The sequence below is a fragment of the Pelophylax lessonae genome, assembly GCF_965119305.1.
Source record: "Pelophylax lessonae genome assembly, chromosome: 9".
NCBI classification, from domain to species: domain Eukaryota; kingdom Metazoa; phylum Chordata; class Amphibia; order Anura; family Ranidae; genus Pelophylax; species Pelophylax lessonae.
Window position 1 is genome coordinate 265,073,906 of NC_138776.1, and position 20,059 is coordinate 265,093,964.

At 46.5% G+C, this 20,059-nt stretch overlaps 3 protein-coding genes across 3 annotated transcripts in view; 2 read left to right on the top strand and 1 right to left on the bottom strand.

Moving 5' to 3' along the window:
• LOC309564443 (uncharacterized protein) overlaps positions 1-4,618 on the top strand; it is a 46,098-nt gene extending 41,480 nt beyond the window's left edge. Inside the window, 1 exon segment of the mRNA XM_082269073.1 lies at positions 2,928-4,618. Coding sequence (XP_082125199.1) covers positions 2,928-4,195 — 1,268 coding nt within the window. The 3' untranslated portion in view covers positions 4,196-4,618.
• Positions 1-20,059, bottom strand: part of LOC309562750 (uncharacterized protein) — a 253,710-nt gene that overhangs the window by 79,268 nt on the left and 154,383 nt on the right. The gene's annotated exons all lie outside the window — the stretch shown is intronic.
• Positions 17,154-20,059, top strand: part of LOC309564444 (uncharacterized protein) — a gene marked incomplete at both ends in the record, with an annotated part of 110,381 nt that continues 107,475 nt past the window's right edge. The window contains 4 exons of the mRNA XM_082269074.1: positions 17,154-17,231; positions 17,885-18,019; positions 18,476-18,670; positions 18,781-18,922. Coding sequence (XP_082125200.1) covers positions 17,154-17,231; positions 17,885-18,019; positions 18,476-18,670; positions 18,781-18,922 — 550 coding nt within the window. The remainder of the gene's footprint in view (positions 17,232-17,884; positions 18,020-18,475; positions 18,671-18,780; positions 18,923-20,059) is intronic.

Below are 20,059 nucleotides of genomic sequence, written 5' to 3' on the forward strand. Positions count from 1 at the left end.
TCAAGGTCCTCAGCATCCACATAGCCATAATGGCTTGTATGGCCTCCATGTCCTACTTCATTTATGGACTGTATGGCCTCCTGTTCCCAGTGTAAAATCGTGGCCCTCAACATCCACACATCTATAATTTCTTGCATGGCCCCCATATCCTACTTCATTTATGGACGATATGGCCTCCTGTTCCCATTGTTGAATTGTGGCCCCCAACATCCATATACACATAATGGCTTGTACGGTCTCCTACTTCATTTATAGAGTCCACTGATGACCCTAGTTAATGAGAACTTTGGCTTGGTAGTGGGTTCAAGACGTCAGAGTTAACTAATGATCCCAGGCAGGCAAAAGTGTAGGCGAGGAGGCAACAGAACTATAGGAAGCACCAGCCAACATTGAGAACTTTAGCTTGGTAGTGGGTTCAAGACAGCAGAGTCCACTGATGACCGCAGTCAGGCGGAAGTGTAGGCAAGGAGGCAACGAAACCATAGGAAGCACCAGCAAAAGGTTAAGGAGAACTCTGGCTTGGCAGTGGGTTCAAGACGGCAGAGTTAACGAATGATCCCAGGCAGATAGAAGAGTAGGCGAGGAGGCAACAGAACCATCGGAAGTACCAGCCAACTCTGGCTTGGTAGTGGGTTGAAGACAGCAGACCACTGATGACCCCAGGCAGGCAGAAGTGTAGGCGAGGAGGCAACGAAACCATAGGAAGCACCTGTAAAAAGTTGAGGAGAACTTTGGCTTGGTAGTGGTTCATTGATAACCCCAGGCAGGTAAAAGTGTCAGGTGAGGAGGCAACGGAACCATAGGAGGTACCAGCCAACATTAAGGAGAACTTCGAATTGCTAGTGGGTTCAAGACAGCAGAGTCCACTGATGACTCCAGGCAGGCAGAAAAGTAGGCGAGGAGGCAACGGAACCATAGAAAGCACCAAGCAACGTTAAGGAGAACTTTGGCTTGGTAGTGGGTTCAAGACAGCAGAGTCCACTGATGACCCCAGGACGGCAGTCAGCAGGAATACTCATAGAAGTTCTGGAACTTACAGCAAACAAAGGCAGCCAATGGAAGGGCAGTGTGGGACCAATTCAGAGGCAGCAGCAAATTCACAGAGCAGGTCAAGGTCAGGAGCAACCAGACAGCACAGTACCAATTCCAGAGCAGGATCAGAGTCGAAGCCGAAGTAAAGAAGGGGACTTTGGTTTAGGTCCAGAGCTGGATTGAAAGGCAGGTCCAGAACAGGGTACTAATGCAAGTTCAAAGCAGGAGCCAAAGGCGAGTCCAGAGCAGGTCCAGAGTAGGATCAAAAGGCAGGTCCAGAGCAGGATCCAAAGGCAGGTCCAGAGCAGGATCCAAAGGCAGGTCCAGAGCAGGATCCAAAGGCAGGTCCAGAGCAGGATCCAAAGGCAGGTCCAGAGCAGGATCCAAAAGGCAGGTCCAGAGCAGGATTCAAAGGCAGGTCCAGAGCAGGATCCAAAGGCAGGTCCAGAGCAGGATCCAAAGGCAGGTCCAGAGCAGGATCAAAAGGCAGTTCTAAAGCAGGATCCAAAGGCAGGTCCAGAGCAGGATCCAAAGGCAGGTCCAGAACAGGATCCAAAGGCAGGTCCAGAGCAGGATCCAAAGGCAGGTCCAGAGCAGGATCCAAAGGCAGGTCCAGAGCAGGATCCAAAAGGCAGGTCCAGAACAGGATCCAAAGGCAGGTCCAGAGCAGGATCCAAAGGCAGGTCCAGAGAAGGATCCAAAGGCAGGTCCAGAGCAGGATCAAAAGGCAGGTCCAGAGCAGGATCCAACGGCAGGTCCAGAGCAGGATCAAAAGGCAGTTCTAAAGCAGGATCCAAAGGCAGGTCCAGAGCAGGATCCAAAGGCAGGTCCAGAGCAGGATCCAAAGGCAGGTCCAGAGCAGGATCCAAAGGCAGGTCCAGAACAGGATCCAAAGGCAGGTCTAGAGCAGGATCAGAAGGCAGGTCCAGAGCAGGATCCAAAGTCAGGTCCAGAGCAGGATCCAAAGTCAGGTCCAGAGCAGGAGCCAAAGGCAGGTCCAGAGCAGGATCCAAAGTAAGGTCCAGAGCAGGATCCAAAGGCAGGTCCAGAGCAGGATCCAAAAGGCAGGTCCAGAGCAGGAGCCAAAGGCAGGTCCAGAGCAGGATCCAAAAGGCAGGTCCAGAGCAGGAGCCAAAGGCAGGTCTAGAGCAGGATCCAAAGGCAGGTCTAGAGCAGGATCCAAAGGCAGGTCAAGAGCAGGAGCCAAAAGACAGGTCCAGAGCAGGATCCAAAGGCAGGTCCAGAGCAGGATCCAAAGGCAGGTCCAGAGCAGGATCCAAATGCAGGTCTAGAGCAGGATCCAAAGGCTGGTCCAGAGCAGGATCCAAAAGCAGGTCCAGAACAGTATCCAAAAGAAGGTCTAGAGCAGGATCCAAAAGGCAGACCCAGAGCAGGATCCAAAGGCAGGTCCAGAGAAGGATCCAAAGGCAGGTCCAGAGCAGGATCCAAAGGCAGGTCCAGAGCAGGATCCAAAGGCAGGTCATGAGCATGAGCCAAAGGCAGGTCCAGGGCAGGATCCAAAGGTAGGTCCAGAGCAGGATCCAAAGGCAGGTCCAGAGCAGAAACCAAAGACGGGTCCAGAGCAGGATCCAAAAGGCAGGTCCAGAGCAGGATCCAAAGGCAGGTCCAGAGCAGAAACCAAAGACAGGTCCAGAGAAGGATCCAAAGGTAGGTCCAGAGCAGGATCCAAAGGCAGGTCCAGAGCAGAAACCAAAGGCAGGTCCAGAGCAGGATCCAAAGGCAGGTCAAGACCCTCGTTGTGAAGCCGGCATGCCTGGTGGTACCTCTACAGGTGCCAGAGCCGGGTATTCTGTGATAGACCCTGGTTGGGTTCTTCTTTGATCCACCCATTCTGCTCATCCCATAATCTATTAATGGTTTTATTTATTTTGAAGGACACGGAGACGACGCCCGGAGGACCACGTTTGACCATCCCACCTCAGCCCTGGCTTACAAACCTGAAGACGAGGAGGTCTCTCGAGGTTCTCCTGGAGGAAACGCTTTGACTTCAGTCGACCATCCCGCACTTCTGAGTCCCAAGAAATCCCATCACGGAGTTCCAGGGAAGAGGACGTTTCCCTGTGCCGAGTGCGGGAGGTGTTTTAATTTCAAATCAAGCCTCCAAGCACACAAGAGGTCCCACAGGACGGACAAGCCCCATTCCTGCACCGCGTGCGGGAAGAGGTTTTTGTTTAAATCCCAACTAGAGGAACACGAAAGGGTTCACACGGGACAGAAACCCTTTTCTTGCTCCGAGTGCGGGAGAAGTTACATCAAGAAGTCCCATCTTGTCCGACACCAGAGGTCCCACACGGGCGAGAAGCCCCACTCTTGTTCTGCGTGCGGGAAGAGCTACTTGTTTAAGTCGCAGCTGGCCATACATCAGAGGGTCCACACGGGGCACAAACCTTATTCCTGCTCCGAGTGCGGGAAGAACTTCTCACTGAGGAGCGTCTTTCTTGGACACCAGAAAATTCACTTGGGGGAGAGGACCCACATGTGTCCCGAGTGCGGGAAAGGTTTCCTGAAGAAGTCACATCTTGCCAGACATCAGAGATGTCATGCGGTCGAGAAGCCCTATTTGTGTTCCGAGTGCGGGAAAACCTTCAAACACAAATCTGCCCTTACTGTTCATCAGAAATATCACACCGGCGAGAAACGGTATTCGTGTTCCGAGTGCGGGAAATGTTTCGTCCAAAAATCCTACCTTACAGCTCATCTAAGGACTCACACGGGAGAGAAGCCGTATCTGTGTCTCGAGTGCGGGAAACATTTTGTACATCGATCGCATCTCGTCACTCATCAAAGATCACACACTGGGAAGAAACCGCACTCGTGTTCTGAGTGCGGGAAACTTTTTTCACATAGGTCAGACCTTGCCGTACACCAGAGGTCCCACACGGGGGAAAAGCCGTTTTTATGTCCCGAGTGTGGCAAGTGCTTTGTACAGAAATCGCATCTTATCAGACATCAGAGGTCGCACACTGGGGAGAAGCCTTATTCCTGTCCGGTGTGCGGGAAATGTTTCACACAGAAATCGGACCTTGCTGTACATCAGAGATCCCACACGGGGGAAAAGCCGTATTCCTGTCCTGAGTGCGGGAAATGTTTTGTATGTAAATCTCAGCTTGTCCGGCATCGGAGATCTCATTCGGGAAACTAGCATATAAGTGCGGGAAAAGTTTGTATGTCTATCCTGCCAAGCATAAATCGGAGATCTCACAAAAGAACAGTAAAGTTTTAATTGCCAAGGTGCGGGAAAAGGTTGCATGTCAATCCAAGCTCGTCAGACATCAGAGATCTTGCATGGGAACAACGATGTGCTGATTTTGTAAAGTGCGGGAAAGGTGTGTATGTCAATCCCAGCTAGTGAGGAAGCCGAGACCTCGCATTGGAAAGGTGATGTACGAGTTTTAAAAGTGCGGGAAATGTTTATATATCATTTCCAGCTAGCCAGAAAAAAAGGGTCTTGCCTGGAAACAATGATGTGTGCATTTCTAAGGTGCGGGAAGGGTTTGCTTGTCCATCCTAGCTAGCTAGAAATCAATAAGGTCTCATGGGAACAATGATGTGCTCATTTCTACAGTGCGGGAAAAGTTTGTCAATTCCAGCTAGCCGGAAATATAAAAAAACAGAAAAAAGATGATCTATAAATCGTAAAGTGCGGGAAAAGTTTGTCAATCCCAGCTCTCTAGAAATCAAAGATCTCACATGCAACAATGATGTGCTAATTTATAAAAGTGCGGGAAAAGTGTGCATATCAATCCCAGCTAGCCAGAAATCAAAGACCTTGCATGGGAAAGATGATGTATGAATCGTAAAGTGTGGGAAAAGGTTTTTATATAATTTCCAGCTAACCAGAGGAAAAAAGGATCTTGCATGGAAACAAAGATGTCTGAATTTATAAAGTGCGGGAAAAGTTTGTCAATCCCAGCTATCTAGAAATCAAAGATCTCACATGGGAACAATGCTGTGCTGATTTCTGAAGTGCGGGAAAGGTGCGCATGTCATTTTGCAGCTAGCTAGAAATCAAAGACCTCACACGGGAAAGATGATGTATGAATCTTAAAGTGCGGGAAATGTTTATATATGAATTCCAGCCAGACAGAAATAAAAGAGCTTCCATGGAAACAATGATGTATGAATTTCTAAGGTGCGGGAAGGGTTCGCTTGTCAATCCTAGCTAGCTAAAAAATCAAAGATGTCTCATGGAAACAATGTTGTGTTATTTTCTAAAGTGCGGAAAAGGTTTGTTAATTCCAGGTAGCCAGAAAAAAAAAAAGAAACCTCACATGAGAACAATGATTTGTTCATTTCTAAAGTGCGGGAAAGGTGTGTTTGTCAATCTCAGCTAGAAATAAAAGGTCTTGCCTGGAAACAATGATGTATGCATTTCTAAAGTGCGGGAAGGGTTCGCTTGTCCATCCTAGCCAGCCAGAAATCCATATGGTCGCTGATGTGCTCATTTCTAAAGTGCGGGAAAGGTGTGTATGTCAGTTCCAGTTAGCCAGAAATCAAAGACTTCGCATGGGAAAGATGATGTATGAATCCTAAAGTGCGGGAATGGTTTGTATGTCAATCCCAGCTAGCCAAAAATCAAAGACTTTGCATGGGAAAGATGACGTATGAATGTTAAAGTGCGGGAAAGGTGTGTATGTCAGTTCCAGCTAGCCAGAAATCAAAGACCTCGCATGGGAAAGATGATGTATGAATTTCTAGTGTGCGGGAAGTGTTTGCTCCTCCATGCTAGCTAGCTAGAAATCAATAAGGTCACATGGGAACAATGATATGCCCATTTCTACAGTGCGGGAAAAGATTGTCAATTCCAGCTACCCAAAAAAAAAAAAACGAAAAAAAGATGATGATGCGTGAATCGTAAAGTGTGGGAAAAGGTTTGTATATAAGTTCCAGCTAACCAGAGAAAAAAGGATCTTGCATGGAAACAAAGATGTCTGAATTGATAAAGTGCGGGAAGGGTTTGCCAGTGCCAGCAATCTAGAAATGAAAGACCTTACATGGGAACAACGATGTTCTAATTTTCCGAAGTGCGAGAAAGTTGCGTATGTCAATCCAAGCTAGCCAGAAATCAGAGACCTTGCATGGAAAAGATGATGTGTGAATCTTAAAGTGTGGGAAAAGGTTTGTATATCATTTCCAGATAGCCAGAAATAAAAAGATCCTTCTATGGCAGGGGTCTTCAAACTATGGCCCTCCAGTTGTTCAAACTATGGCCTTCCAGTTGTTCAAACTACGGCCCTCCAGTTGTTCAAACTATGGCCTTCCAGTTGTTCAAACTACGGCCCTCCAGTTGTTCAGGAACTACAATTCCCATCATGCCTAGTCATATCTGTGAATGTCAGAGTTTTACAATGCCTCATGGAATGTGTAGACCCGCAACAGTTGGAGGGCCGTAGTTTGAAGACCACTTTTCTATGGAAACGACGATGTTTGAAGACGTAAATCATGGGAAAAAGTCATTAAAAAGGCCAAGTCTTGAGGGACTTTTTCTCAGTTTCTCCTCGTCAACAATTCTTTTGTGATCCTGCCGGTAGCATACTTCTATAAAGTCCAACAAGACATGGATGACCAAGTTTGGGGTGGAGAATTGAGGGGTTAAGGTTAGGACCAGTCAAGTGGGTGGGTTGAGGTCAGGACCAGTCAAGTTCCTCCACCCCAAACTCACTCATCCATCTCTTTATGGACCGTGTTTTAGGCACGGGTGTGCAGTCATGTTGGAACAGGAAGGGACAATCCCGAAACTCTTCCCACAAGGTTGGGAGCACGAAATTGCCCAACATGTCTTGGTATGATGACACCTTAAGAGTTCTCTTCACTGGAACTAAGGGGGCCAAGCCCAACCCCTGAAAAACAACCCCACACCATACTCCCCCCTCCACCAAATGATTTGGACCAGTGCACAAAGCAAGGTCCATAAAGACATGGATGAGCGAGCTTGGGGTGGAGAATTGAGGGGGTTAAGGCTAGGACCAGTCAAGTTCCTCCACCCCAAACTCGCTCATCCATGTCTTTATGGACCTTGCTTTGTGCACTGGTTCATCTCCAAACTCTTCCCACAAAGTTGGGAGTAGGAAGTTGTCCAAAATGTCTTGGTTTGTCGATGCCTTAAGAGGTCCCTTCACTGGAACTAAGGGGCCAAGGCCAACCCCTGAAAAACAACCAGAAATGAAAGATCCTTCTATGGAAACAACGATGTCTGAAGTTATAAAGCGTGGGATAAAGTCATAAAAAAGACCAGGTCTTGAGGGACTTTTTCTCAGTTTCTCCTCGTCAACTTGCCATCAACAATTCTTTTTGTGATCCTGCCGGTAGCATACTTCTATAAAGTCCATAAAGACATGGATGAGCGAGTTTGGGGGTGGAGGAACTTGACTGGTCCTAACCTCAACCCACTCACCCCACTGTGCAGGTCAGCCAAGTTCCTCCACCCTAAATTTCCTCATCCATGTCTTTATGGACCTTGCTTTGTGCACTGGTGCGCAGTCATGTTAGAACAGGAAGGAGCCATCCCCAAACTCTTCCCACAAAGTTGGGAGCATAAAATTGTCCAAAATGTCTTGGTTTCCCGACGCCCTTAAGAGTTCCCTTCACTGGAACTAAGGAGCCAAGCCCAATCCCTGAAAAAACAACCAGAAATGAAAGATCCTTCTATGGAAACAACGATGTCTGAAGTTATAAAGCGTGGGATAAAGTCATAAAAAAGACCAGGTCTTGAGGGACTTATTCTCAGTTTCTCCTCGTCAACAATTCTTTTGTGATCCTGCCGGTAGCATACTTCTATAAAGTCCATAAAGTCCAACAAGACATGGATGAGCGAGTTTGGGGTGGAGAATTGAGGGGTTAAGGTTAGGACCAGTCAAGTGGGTGGGTTGAGGTCAGGACCAGTCAAGTTCCTCCACCCCAAACTCACTCATCCATCTCTTTATGGACCGTGTTTTAGGCACGGGTGTGCAGTCATGTTGGAACAGGAAGGGACCATCCCGAAAATGTTCCCACAAAGTTGGGAGCACGAAATTTCCCAACATGTCTTGGTATGATGACGCCTTAAGAGTTTCCTTCACTGGAACTAAGGAGCAAAGCCTAACCCCTGAAAAACAACCAGAAATGAAAGATCCTTCTATGGAAACAACGATGTCTGAAGTTATAAAGCGTGGGCTAAAGTCATAAAAAAGACCAGGTCTTGAGGGACTTTTTCTCAGTTTCTCCTCGTCAACAATTCTTTTGTGATCCTGCCGGTAGCATACTTCTATAAAGTCCATAAAGACATGGATGAGCGTGTTTGGGGGTGGAGGAACTTGACTGGTCCTGACCTCAACACACTCAGGCCAGCCAAGTTCCTCCACCCCAAATTTCCTCATCCATGTCTTTATGGACTTTATAGAAGTAAGCTACCGGCAGGATCACAAAAGAATTGTTGACGAGGAGAAACTGAGAAAAAGTCCCTCAAGACTTGGGAACTCTTAAGGTGTCATCAAGACATGTTGGGCAATTTCGTGCTCCCAACTTTGTGGGAACAGTTGGGGGATGGTCCCTTCCTGTTCCAACATGACTGCGCACCAGTGCACAAAGCAAGGTCCATAAAGACATGGATGAGCGAGTTTGGGGTGGAGGAACTTGGCTGGCCTGATTTCAACCCGATAGAACACCTTTGGGATGAAGTAGAGTGGAGACTGCGAGCCCAGGCCTTCTTACCCACATCTGTGCCTGACCTCGCAAATGCGCTTCTGGAAGAATGGTCAAACATTCCCATAGGCACACTCCTAAACCTTGTGGACAGCCTTCCCAGAAGAGTTGAAGCTGTTATAGCTGCAAAGGGTGGGCCAACTCAATATTGAACCCTACGGGCTAAGATTGGGATGCCATTAAAGTTCATGTGTGCGTAAAAGGCCGGTGTCCCAATACTTTTGGTAATATAGTGTATCTCATATTTGTACGGCGAAAGTAATAAAAAAGACAGAGTCTTGAGGGACTTTTTTTCAGTTTCTCCTTGTTAGCTTTAGTCTTCTTGCCCTGAACATTATTATGGTGATTCAGTAACATACTTGTAGGCACCCCATGGCTCCTTCTCGTGGCTGATCCCTCCTTCTGAGGCCCTACAGTAAACAAGTTATCTCGGAACTGAACTATGAATTGGTTTCCAGTCCTGGTGCTCAATGCTGATTCCTATGTCTGCCACACACGTAAGGTCCAAGACTATCTTCGCTCCACCCCGATCTACATCCAACTCCTCACATGACATGCCTGGGGCACATTATTACGCAGGTTTATCCTGGTTGAAGGCTAGGGCTCTGTAGATCTAGTTAAACACTTGAGGACCATGAAACACCATGGCCCGAGTCATCATACTAAGGGTTGCCTCCTCAATGCTTGCTTTAAACCTCCAATCCCAATGGGTGATGATGGTATGCTTGTAGGCCCCAGCACATGTACAGCCTTGCCCTAGTTTAGGTGGACAGTCAAAGGGCAATAAGACCGCAGCTTGGCTGCCTGCTTTTACCAACCCCGGGCACGTATGTAAACGAGCCCTTAGTGTCCACACTCACTAGATATATTACTACAGAGCTATGGCTACACAGCAGTTACAGCATGACCTGGATAATCGAGGACCTTCAAGAACACAAGAGCAAAGCCATTGAAACTCAAGCCTACTTATTAAAGCATTACTTGTCCACCCACTTACTGGGTGACATTCACCTGATAAGTTTATACCATGGCTAAACTGCACAATGTTGGGTTCAATTGGCCATAGCAGCCATTTATGAAATAATTATTGGTTCTACAACTACTTTAAAGACAAATAGCAACAGTAACTAGTAACTAGGTGGGGCAGGGGTCTCTGGTTCCAGTATGCATTACATAGAAAGCCCCCAGTCTTCAGTTGCACCTCACCAGTTGGAGATTCTCCTCAAAAACTTGAAGTCCCCTTCGAACCCAGTCCCAAGAGGATTATAACAACCACCAAAGTTGAAGACTTCATACCATTAGATGTGCCCGTATTTCCAGGAATTACATCACTGCTTAGGCATGGAGGATAGCCCCTCCCCCAAAATGATGGAAGGAATGTAAGCTGTGTCCTGATGAAGTGGCCACCAGAGAGTCATGAAACCTGTTGAGGGTTCTTTCTCTACAGGAATCCATTGTTTGGCCAGCATGGCAGTATCTTGAAACCCCTAACAAGGTTCAAGCACAGCGGTCCACCGTATTTTCTGTTGAGTTGTATTCCCCACAGGTTCATTTAATAGTCATCTGACCCTTGTTAGGGTATCATTCAATTGTAATTCGACCCTTGTTAGAGTATCATCCAATAGTCATTTAACCCTTGTTAGGGTATCATCCAATAGTCATCCGACCCTTTTTAGGGTATCATCCAATAGTTATCCAACCCTTGTTAGTGTATCATCCAATAGTCATCCGACCCTAGTTAGGGTATCATCCAATAGTCATCCGACCCTATATAGGGTATCATCCAATAGTCATTGGAACCTTGTTAGGGTATCTATCAACCCCACAAATGTGAAGGCACATCCCGTTGAGGGTTCTTTCTCTACAGGAATCCATTGTTTGGCCAGCATGGCAGTATCTTGAAAACCCTAACAAGGTTCAAGCACAACGGTCCACCATATTTTCTGTTGAGTTAAATTCCCCACAGGTTCATTTTTATAGTCACCTGATCCTTGTTAGGGTATCATCCAATAGTCATTCGACCCTTGTTAGGGTATCATCCAATAGTCTCCCTACCCTAGTTAGGGTATCACCCAATAGTCATCTGACCCTAGTTAGGGTATCATCCAATAGTCATCTGACCCTAGATACGGTATCATCCAATAGTCATTGGAACCTTGTTAGGGGATCTATCAACCCCACAAATGTGAAGGCACATCCTGTTGAGGGTTCTTTATCTACAGGAATCCATTGTTTGGCCAGCATGGCAGTATCTTGATAGTCATCCGACCCTAGTTAGTGTATCATCCAATAGTCATCCGACCCTAGTTAGGGTATCATCCAATAGTAATTCGACCCTTGTTAGAGTATCATCCAATAGTCATCCCACCCTAGTTAGGGTATCATCCAATAGTCATTCGACCCTTGTTAGTGTATCATCCAGTAGTTATCCGACCCTTGTTAGGGTATCATCCAATAGTCATCCGACCCTAGATAGGGTATCATCCAATAGTCATTGGAACCTTGTTAGGGTATCTATCAACCCCACAAATGTGAAGGCACATCCTGTTGAGGGTTCTTTCTCTAGAGGAATCTATTGTTTGGCCAGCATGGCAGTATCTTGAAAACCCTAACAAGGTTCAAGCACAACGGTCCACCGTATTTTCTTTTTTTTTATATTCCCCACAGGTTCATTTAATAGTCATCTGACCCTTGTTAGGGTATCATCCAATAGTCATCCGACCCTTGTTAGGGTATCATCCAATAGTCATCCGACCCATGTTAGGGTATCATCCAATAGTCATCTGACCCTAGTTAGGGTATCATCCAATAGTCATCCAACCCTTGTTAGTGTATCATCTAATAGTCACCTGACCCTAGTTAGAGTATCATCCAATAGTCATCCGACCCTTGTTAGTGTATCATCTAATAGTCACCCGACCCTAGTTAGAGTATCATCCAATAGTCATCCGACCCTTGTTAGTGTATCATCCAATAGTCATCCGACCCTTGTTAGTGTATCATCCAATAGTCACCTGACCCTTGTTAGGGTATCATCCAATAATCATCCGACCCTAGTTAGGGTATCTTCCAATAGTCACCCGACCCTAGTTTGGTTATCACCCAATAGTCATCCGACCTTAGTTAGGTTATCACCCAATAGTCATCCGACCCTAGTTAGTGTATCATCTAATAGTCACCCGACCCTAGTTAGGGTATCATCCAATAGCCATCCAACCCTTGTTAGGGTATCATCTAATAGTCACCCGACCCTAGTTAGGGTATCACCCAATAGTCATCCGACCCTTGTTAGAGTATCATCCAATAGTCATCTGACCCTTGTTAGTGTATCATCTAATAGTCATCCGACCCTTGTTCGGGTATCATCCAATAGTCATCTGACCCTTGTTAGTGTATCATCCAATAGTCATCCAACCCTAGTTAGTGTATTATCCAATAGTCATCCGACCCTAGATAGGGTATCATCCAATAGTCATCTGATCCTAGATAGGGTATCATCCAATAGTCATTGGAACCTTGTTAGGGTATCTATTAACCCCACAAATGTGAAGGCACGTATACGGAAACATTTCTAAAACACTTGAACTTGTATACATCTTGAAGTCTAGAAGGACCTCTCCTGTGGTTTCTTGTTTCCCAACTTGCTTATTTTTTTCCTAGTAGTTCGAATTAACCTGTTTCTGAAGGCCGAAGACCCCATACCAGCTTAGTGGCCATGACAGATTAAGTCCTGGTATTTCTCACCCCTCTTATGGAGTCCCCCCATCTTTTTTTTTTTTCCTTGCAGTGAGGGCCTATGTGAACCGTCTTTGGTCATATGTAAATGGCATCGATATCAGATACATCCGAGATGATCCAAAATCCATTCACAGGTCCATCTGACTTTCAGTCAACTTCTTCTGACCTGCTTCAATCAGGATTTTCCATCCCTATAGACTTGTACAGGAATTCGAAAACCAGATAAAAGCAAGCAAAAGCCTGTCAACACGGGCCAAAACGTTTGTACCCCCCCCCCCCCCCCACCAAAAAAAAATTGCCAAAATTCTGTAGTTTTATTACAATTTTCAGTACAAATTTTATATTTGTTTTCTAATTTCAGAAAGACCTGGATTTATTTCATTTTATTAGAGCAGCGGTCTTCAAATATGGCCTTCCAGTTGTTTAGGAACTACAATTCCCATCATGCCTAGTCATGTCTGAGTTTTACAATGCCTCATGGGATGCGTAGTTCCGCAACAGCTGGTGGGCCGTAGTTTGAGGATCCCTGTATTAGAGGATCGACTGTAATATAAGGAGGACTGACAACTACGAGAGGTTGGACTGTTAACGTTAGCTACGAGAGGGAGAGGTTGGACTGTTAACGTTAGCTACGAGAGGTTGGACTGTTAACGTTGGCTGCAGATCTCTTATCCTCCACAAGACGGTGACCTCATTTATACAACGTGGAACACACAGGCAGGAAGTGATAACAGGGGCAAACAGGAAGTGATGTCAGGTACAGGCAGGAAGTTCCGGGTCAGAAGTGAGTCAGGAGGAAGTAGAGAGAAGACATTGCTCGAGCTGGCAGCAGAAGAGGTAATAAGATATTATTTTCTATCTACACCTGGTAACCCCCTGTTGTGCCATCGTCTATTATCATAAGCAACGTGGTATGCTGAGATTTATATACCTTGACCGGCCACTTTATTGGGTACACCTTGCTAGTACCGGGTTTGACCCCCCTTTTGCCTTCATTCTTCGTGGCATAGATTCAACAAGGTGTTGGAAACATTCCTAATGCCTCGTACACACGCATCGATTATCGGCCGACCGATCATCTGTCTTTTGTCCAGAGTTGTGTTTTGTTGGTTGGAATGTGCCTAGACTGCACACAAATTTTCTCGGCCAACAAAAATCTACTTCAGAAGTGATGTCATGTTCTGGTTTACTTTCCGTGTGTTTTTTCTTCTCTGAGCATGCCCAGTCTTGCTCATCAGATTTTTGTCTGCCGAAATCTGTACTGACTGACGGAAAATCGGCCGTTCTGTTGACGGCCAACAAAAATTTTATAGCCTGCACACCAGATTTTAGTCGGCCGAAAAGTCGGAGTCGGTTGTCGAAAGCGTCATACTAACAAGCCGAAAATCGGCCGATCAGACGTTGGCCGAAAATTCCCGGCCAATAATCGATGTGTGTGTACGAGGCATAAGAGGTTTTGCTCCATATCCAATAATCCTCTCTTTCTCCCGGTGTTCTCCCAAAAACTCCAACTTGCCGAGATCTCCCAACGACGTTAATTCCGCTGACTGTACACCATGATTGATTGGAGATTTCGACCATTTGATGTTTTCACACAACACCGGCAGCCTATATACTTAGATGCTATAATTAGTGCAGATTGTTGGTTCGTCCGCTAGTCATCGCCCCCTTGGAGGTGGCCAATGGCCATGTTTCTGGTTACTAGCGGGCAGACTAACAATCTGCACTAAATATAGCATCTACCGGAGTGTAAAGGCTTCCGGTGTTGTGTGAAAACGCCCAAGTGGTCTAAATCTCCAATTATTCCTGGTGTACATTTGTTGGAGATCTCGGCAAGTTGAAGTTTTTGGCAGAACTTTGGGTTTGGACCAACCACGGGCATTCTCTTGGTGGGTCGCTAATTGGTTTTCACATGTTCTTAGCCAAAAGAACGATTGCCCAAGCCTGGAAAAAAACGATCTGTCCCCTTTCAGGGGGTGAAAGATCGCATTGATTCTTAATGAATAGATGCCCGCATCGACACTCATGCCTAGTTCCTCAAAATTTGGCTGTCATATGCCTCAAGGTTGGATGTGTTGTGCTTTCAGAGATGGTATTCTGCATACCTTGGATGTAACGATTGGTTATTTGAGTTACTGTTGCCTTTCTATCATCTGGAACCAGTCTGCCCATTCTCCTCTGACCTCAACAAGGCATTTTCCTCCACACAACTGCCGCTCACTGGATATTTTCTCTTTTTCCCACCATTCTCTGTAACCCCGAGAGATGGCTGTGTGTGAAAATCCCAGAAATACTCAGATCAGCCCGTCTGCCACCAACAACCATGTCACATTCAAAGTCACTTCAATCCCCTTTCTTCCCCATTCTGATGCTCCGTTTGAACTTCACCAAGTCTTCTTCACCGCGTCTAGATGCCTAAATGCATTGAGTTGCTGCCATGTGATTGGCTGATTAGCAATTTGTGTTACCAAGCCATTGAACAGGTGTACCTAATAATAAAGTGAACGGTGAGGGGGCAGGGAGGAGAAGAGGAGGAGGTGGGAAGAGGAAGAGGGGGATAGGGAGAAAGGGGGATGGGGAGGGGGATAGAGGGGGGCATTATTTTCCTCAAATTTCTACAAACAACCATAATGACAATGTGAAAGAAGTTTGTTTGACATCTTTGCAAATTTATTAAAAATAAAAAAGGAAAAAATCCCATGTACATAAGTATTCACACCCTTTGCCATGACACTCAGAATTGAGCTCAGGTGCATCCTGTTTCCACTGATCATCCTTGAGATGTTTCTACAACTTGATTGGAGTCCACCTGTGGTAAATTCAGTTGATTGGACATGATTTGGAAGGGCACACACCTGTCTATATAAGGTCCCACAGGTAACCGTGCATGTCAGAGCACAAACCAAGCCATGAAGTTCAAGTAATTGTCTGTAGACCTCAGAGACAGGATTGTATGGAGGCACAGATCGGGGGAAGGGTACAGAAACATTTCTGCAGCATTGAAGGTCCCAATGAGCACAGTGGCCTCCATCATCCGTAATTGGAAGAAGTTTGGAACCACCAGGACTCTTCCAAGAGCCCGGCCAAACTGAGCGATCGGGGGAGGGGGGCCTTAGTCAGGGAGGTGACCAAGAACCCGATGGTCACTCTGACAGAGCTCCAGCGTTTCTCTGTGGAGAGAGGAGAACCTTCCAGAGGAACAACCATCTCTGCAGTACTCCACCAATCAGGCCTGTATGGGTGTGGCCAGACGGAAGCCACTCCTCAGTAAAAGTCACATGACAGAATGCTTGTGTTGGCCAAAAGGCTCCTGAAGGACTCTCAGACCATGAGAAAAAAAATTCTCTGCTCTGATGAAACAAAGATTGAACTCTTTGGCCGGAATGGTAAGCGTCATGTCTGGAGGAAACCAGGCACCGCTCATTACCTGGCCAATTCCATCCCTACTGTGAAGCATGGTGGTGGCAGCATCATGCTGTGGGGATGTTTTTCAGCGGCAGGAACTGGGAGACTAGTCAGGATTGAGGGAAAGACGAATGCAGCAATGTACAGAGACATCCTTGATGAAAACCTGCTCCAGAGCGCTCTGGACCTCAGACTGGGGTGAAGGTTCATCTTCCAACAGGACAACGACCCTAAGCACACAGCGAAGATAACAAAGTAGTGACTATGGGACAACTCTGTGAATGTCCTTGAGTGGCCCAGCCAGAGCCCAGACTTGAACCCGATTGGACATCTCTGGAGAGATCTGAAAATGGCTGTGCACCGACCCTCCCCATCCAACCTGTTGGAGCTTGAGAGGTCCTGCAAAGAAGAATGGGAGAAACTGCCCAAAAATAGGAGTGCCAAGCTTGTAGCATCATACTCAGAAATACTGGAGGCTGTAATTGGTGCCAAAGGAGCTTCACCAAAGTATTGAGCGTGAATACTTATGTACATGGGATTTTTCGGAACAGAGTCAGGGACTTTTTTTTTCGGGGGTTGGAGCATAGGGAAGCCCATTGAGATCCTCGGGCTGCCCTACCACACCATGCGTGAAGAATTCATGGAGGCGTGGTGGCGTCTGTAGGTGGGAACCAAGCCTACCCGAATGTGATCCGCTATCAGCTTCGTGCAGTCCCTGTACAGTAGGGATAAAGGGGATGAAGTAGGTATGTGGGAGGAAGAAGCAGTAGAAGGAGCCAATCAGTGGAAAGCATGCTGATAGGAGGAGAATGGCAAAGGAATGAGCTCGTCACTGTGCAGTTTCTCGTTTGTGCAGTCGCAGGCTGGGGGGGCGGGATGACCTGGGCTCAGAGGAAGTGGGTTAAATGATTTTGGTCATCAGACTAAGGACATCTAGTGGTTTAAAAAAATACATTTACCAGTGTCTGAAGTACAAACTGTCAGTATTGCCCATAGAAACTAATTTCCTTCCCTTGTGCAGTGCTGAAGGATCACATATCACTGGGCGTGTTTCGGCCATCCAGACTCCTGCATAGGAGACTAATGTATCACCATTAGGTAGTCTCCCCCATGCTTAATGGGCAGCACCAACTCTGATAAGAACAGAGCACAGCTCCCCCTATGGGACATAGAGGGGGGTTACAGAAAAAAATACTCATCCCATTATAGCCCAGATAATTCCCAGCTTATTGTCCTTCCATAGAGTGGAGCGTCTGGTATAGATCACACCAATGAGGATGGACGATGTCTGGAGTCACATGTCCGAGAGGATAATAAACCTCACCATGGAGATCATCCACCTGCTGACCGGAGAGGTGAGGAGGATTCTGGGAGGTCACATGACATCACTCCTATCTCTATTAATAAAACACAGACCTGACCGGAGAGGTGAGGGGGATTCTGGGAGGTCACATGACATCACTCTTATCTCTATTAATAAAACACAGACCTGACCGGAGAGGGGAGGAGGATTCTGGGAGGTCACATGACATCACTCTTATCTCTATTAATAAAACACAGACCTGACCGGAGAGGTGAGGAGGATTCTGGGAGGTCACATGACGTCACTCTTATCTCTATTAATAAAACACAGACCTGACCGGAGAGGTGAGGAGGATTCTGGGAGGTCACATGACATCACTCTTATCTCTATTGATAAAATCCAGGAAGACGTTGATGCCTTTGGTTTGGTAGTGGGTCTTCTCAAAAATGGGGGTCATCCAAGTTGGGTAGTCTATATACAATTGCAAAATGGAATGGTTTAGGAACCCATAAGTGGCACAGTCACCAGGGTTTGATCGCTTACTTTGTTAGAAGTCACGTTGATTGATTCACTGATTGGTGTTATACCTAAGTCCTGAGGAACAGGCAACCGAAACACGTTGGCTGTTTGTTGTCCTTTCCATGGTCATGACCGGGGTGGGGAGGAGGATCCTGGGAGGGTTTATATTATTACTTATTCTTTCAGAGTTTTCCTCCTGTAAAGTCTGGTGACCAGGTGACCATCACAATCCCTCTATTTCACTCCCTAAAACCCAAGAGACACAACATGGAGAAGATCCTAAAAGTGTCCAAGAAGATCACTGATCTGCTGACGGGAGAGGTGAGCAGTGCTGGGAATTCTGGGACATTATCCAGTAACAGACAAGGGATGTGTCTGGATGGTGACTGTATCATTGTGTGTGTCAGGTTCCTATAAGGTGTCAGGATGTCACTGTCTATTTCTCCATGGAGGAGTTAGAAGAACACAAGGATATCCATTTCGAGAACCACCAAACATCTACAGATGGATCCAGTAATAGGAACCCACCAGAGAGATGTCCCCGTCCTCTGTATTCCCGGGATTCCACACGGAAAAGTCACACCATCCCTCACCATCATCGGGTAGATGGATTCGGTAATGGGAACCCACCAGAGAGATGTCCCCGTCCTCTGTATTCCCGGGATTCCGCACGGGAAGGTCACACCATCCCTCACCATCATCAGGTAGGTGAGAATTAACTTACGACCTGTAGGTTGATTATTTTACACTAAATGCTATTTTTAATTATTAATTTAGAGTGGAAGTCCATGTGAACGCGATATCATTGTTAAAGAAGAGATAGAAGACGATGATGTCATAGAGCTTTCTGAAGGACACAAAGATCTCATGGTGGAGTCGTCCTACTCCAGAAACCCTCCAGAGAGATGTCCCCGTCCTCTGTATTCCCGGGATTCCACACAGGAAGGTCACACCATCCCTCACCATCATCAGGTAGATGAGAATATGGGTCTTGAGCTTGAAATGACCCAATATCTTCAGACAATGCTTGGACCTTCTTTGATGTGGTCTCTCTTCGTAAATGTTTTCCATTTTTGGTTTAGGTTGAAGATCTGATTAACGTCAATGGGTTGATTAAAGTGGAAGAAGACGATGTTGTGTATGTGGAGGATGATCCCCCGTCTACAGAGGAGTTTGTCATGGTGACAGTTGAAGAGGAGGACATTCCTACAGAGATCAGCTCAGGTGGGTCATTAACATTCGATTCTTCTCTTGCTACTTCACAATCCAATTGGTCTATCACAGACTTTCTCAACATTTTCACTCTGGAGGAACCCTGGTTAAGAAAGGCTGCTCTAGTGCATTCCGTCATTGAGAGAGGTAGCAGCTTAGGACCAGAACAAGATCCACATACATACATTCATCGGGGATCAGCTTCTTTGAAGGAAGACGGACTCCATTGTAGATCCATCAGAACCAGTTCTCACTGGTCCAGCACTATATCTCACACACACACAAGACATTTGAATTATGAAGAATGGCGACCTCATATTGGAGGTTGCAGGCAGGAGATCAATCCATCACAGTTCAAGGAACCTCTAGCAACTTTTGGAGGAACCCTAGGGCTTGACGGAACCCTAGTTGAGAGAGGTTGCTATAGGGCAGAACAAGATCCACATAGACTATACATTCATCGGAGATCAGCTTCTTTGAGGGAAGATGAACTTCATTGTAGAGTCATCACAACCAATTCTCATTTCTACTGGTCCATATCACACAATCACATCAAACATTTGAGTTATGAAGAATGGCGACCTCGTGTTGGAGATGATCCAGGAGATTCATCCATCACAGCTCAAGGAACCTCTAGAAATTTCTATGTAGATGAACCCTAGAGTTCCATGGAACCCTGGTTGAGAAAGGCTGGTTTAGAGCATGAGCCACCTGTAATTCAATAATGTTCCCTACTCTTATTACGTCACCTGCCTTGCACATTAGATTGTGTTTCTCATTGATAATCCCTCATCTCTTTACACATTGGAGGTCAGTGCCCCCTTACATGCTCCACCAGAGTGCCCCCTTACATGCTCCACCAGAGTGCCCCCCTTACATGCTCCACCAGAGTGCCTCCTAAGTTAGTGCCCCTTACATCCTCCACCAGAGTGCCTCCTAAGTTAGTGCCCCCTTACATCCTCCACCAGAGTGCCCCCTAAGTTAGTGCCCCCTTACATCCTCCACCAGAGTGCCCCCTAAGTTAGTGCCTCTTTACATCCTCCACCAGAGTGCCCCCTTACATCCTCCACCAGAGTGCTCCCTAAGTTAGTGCTCGCTTACATCCTCCAACAGAGTGCCTCCTAAGTTAGTGCCCCCTTACATCCCCCA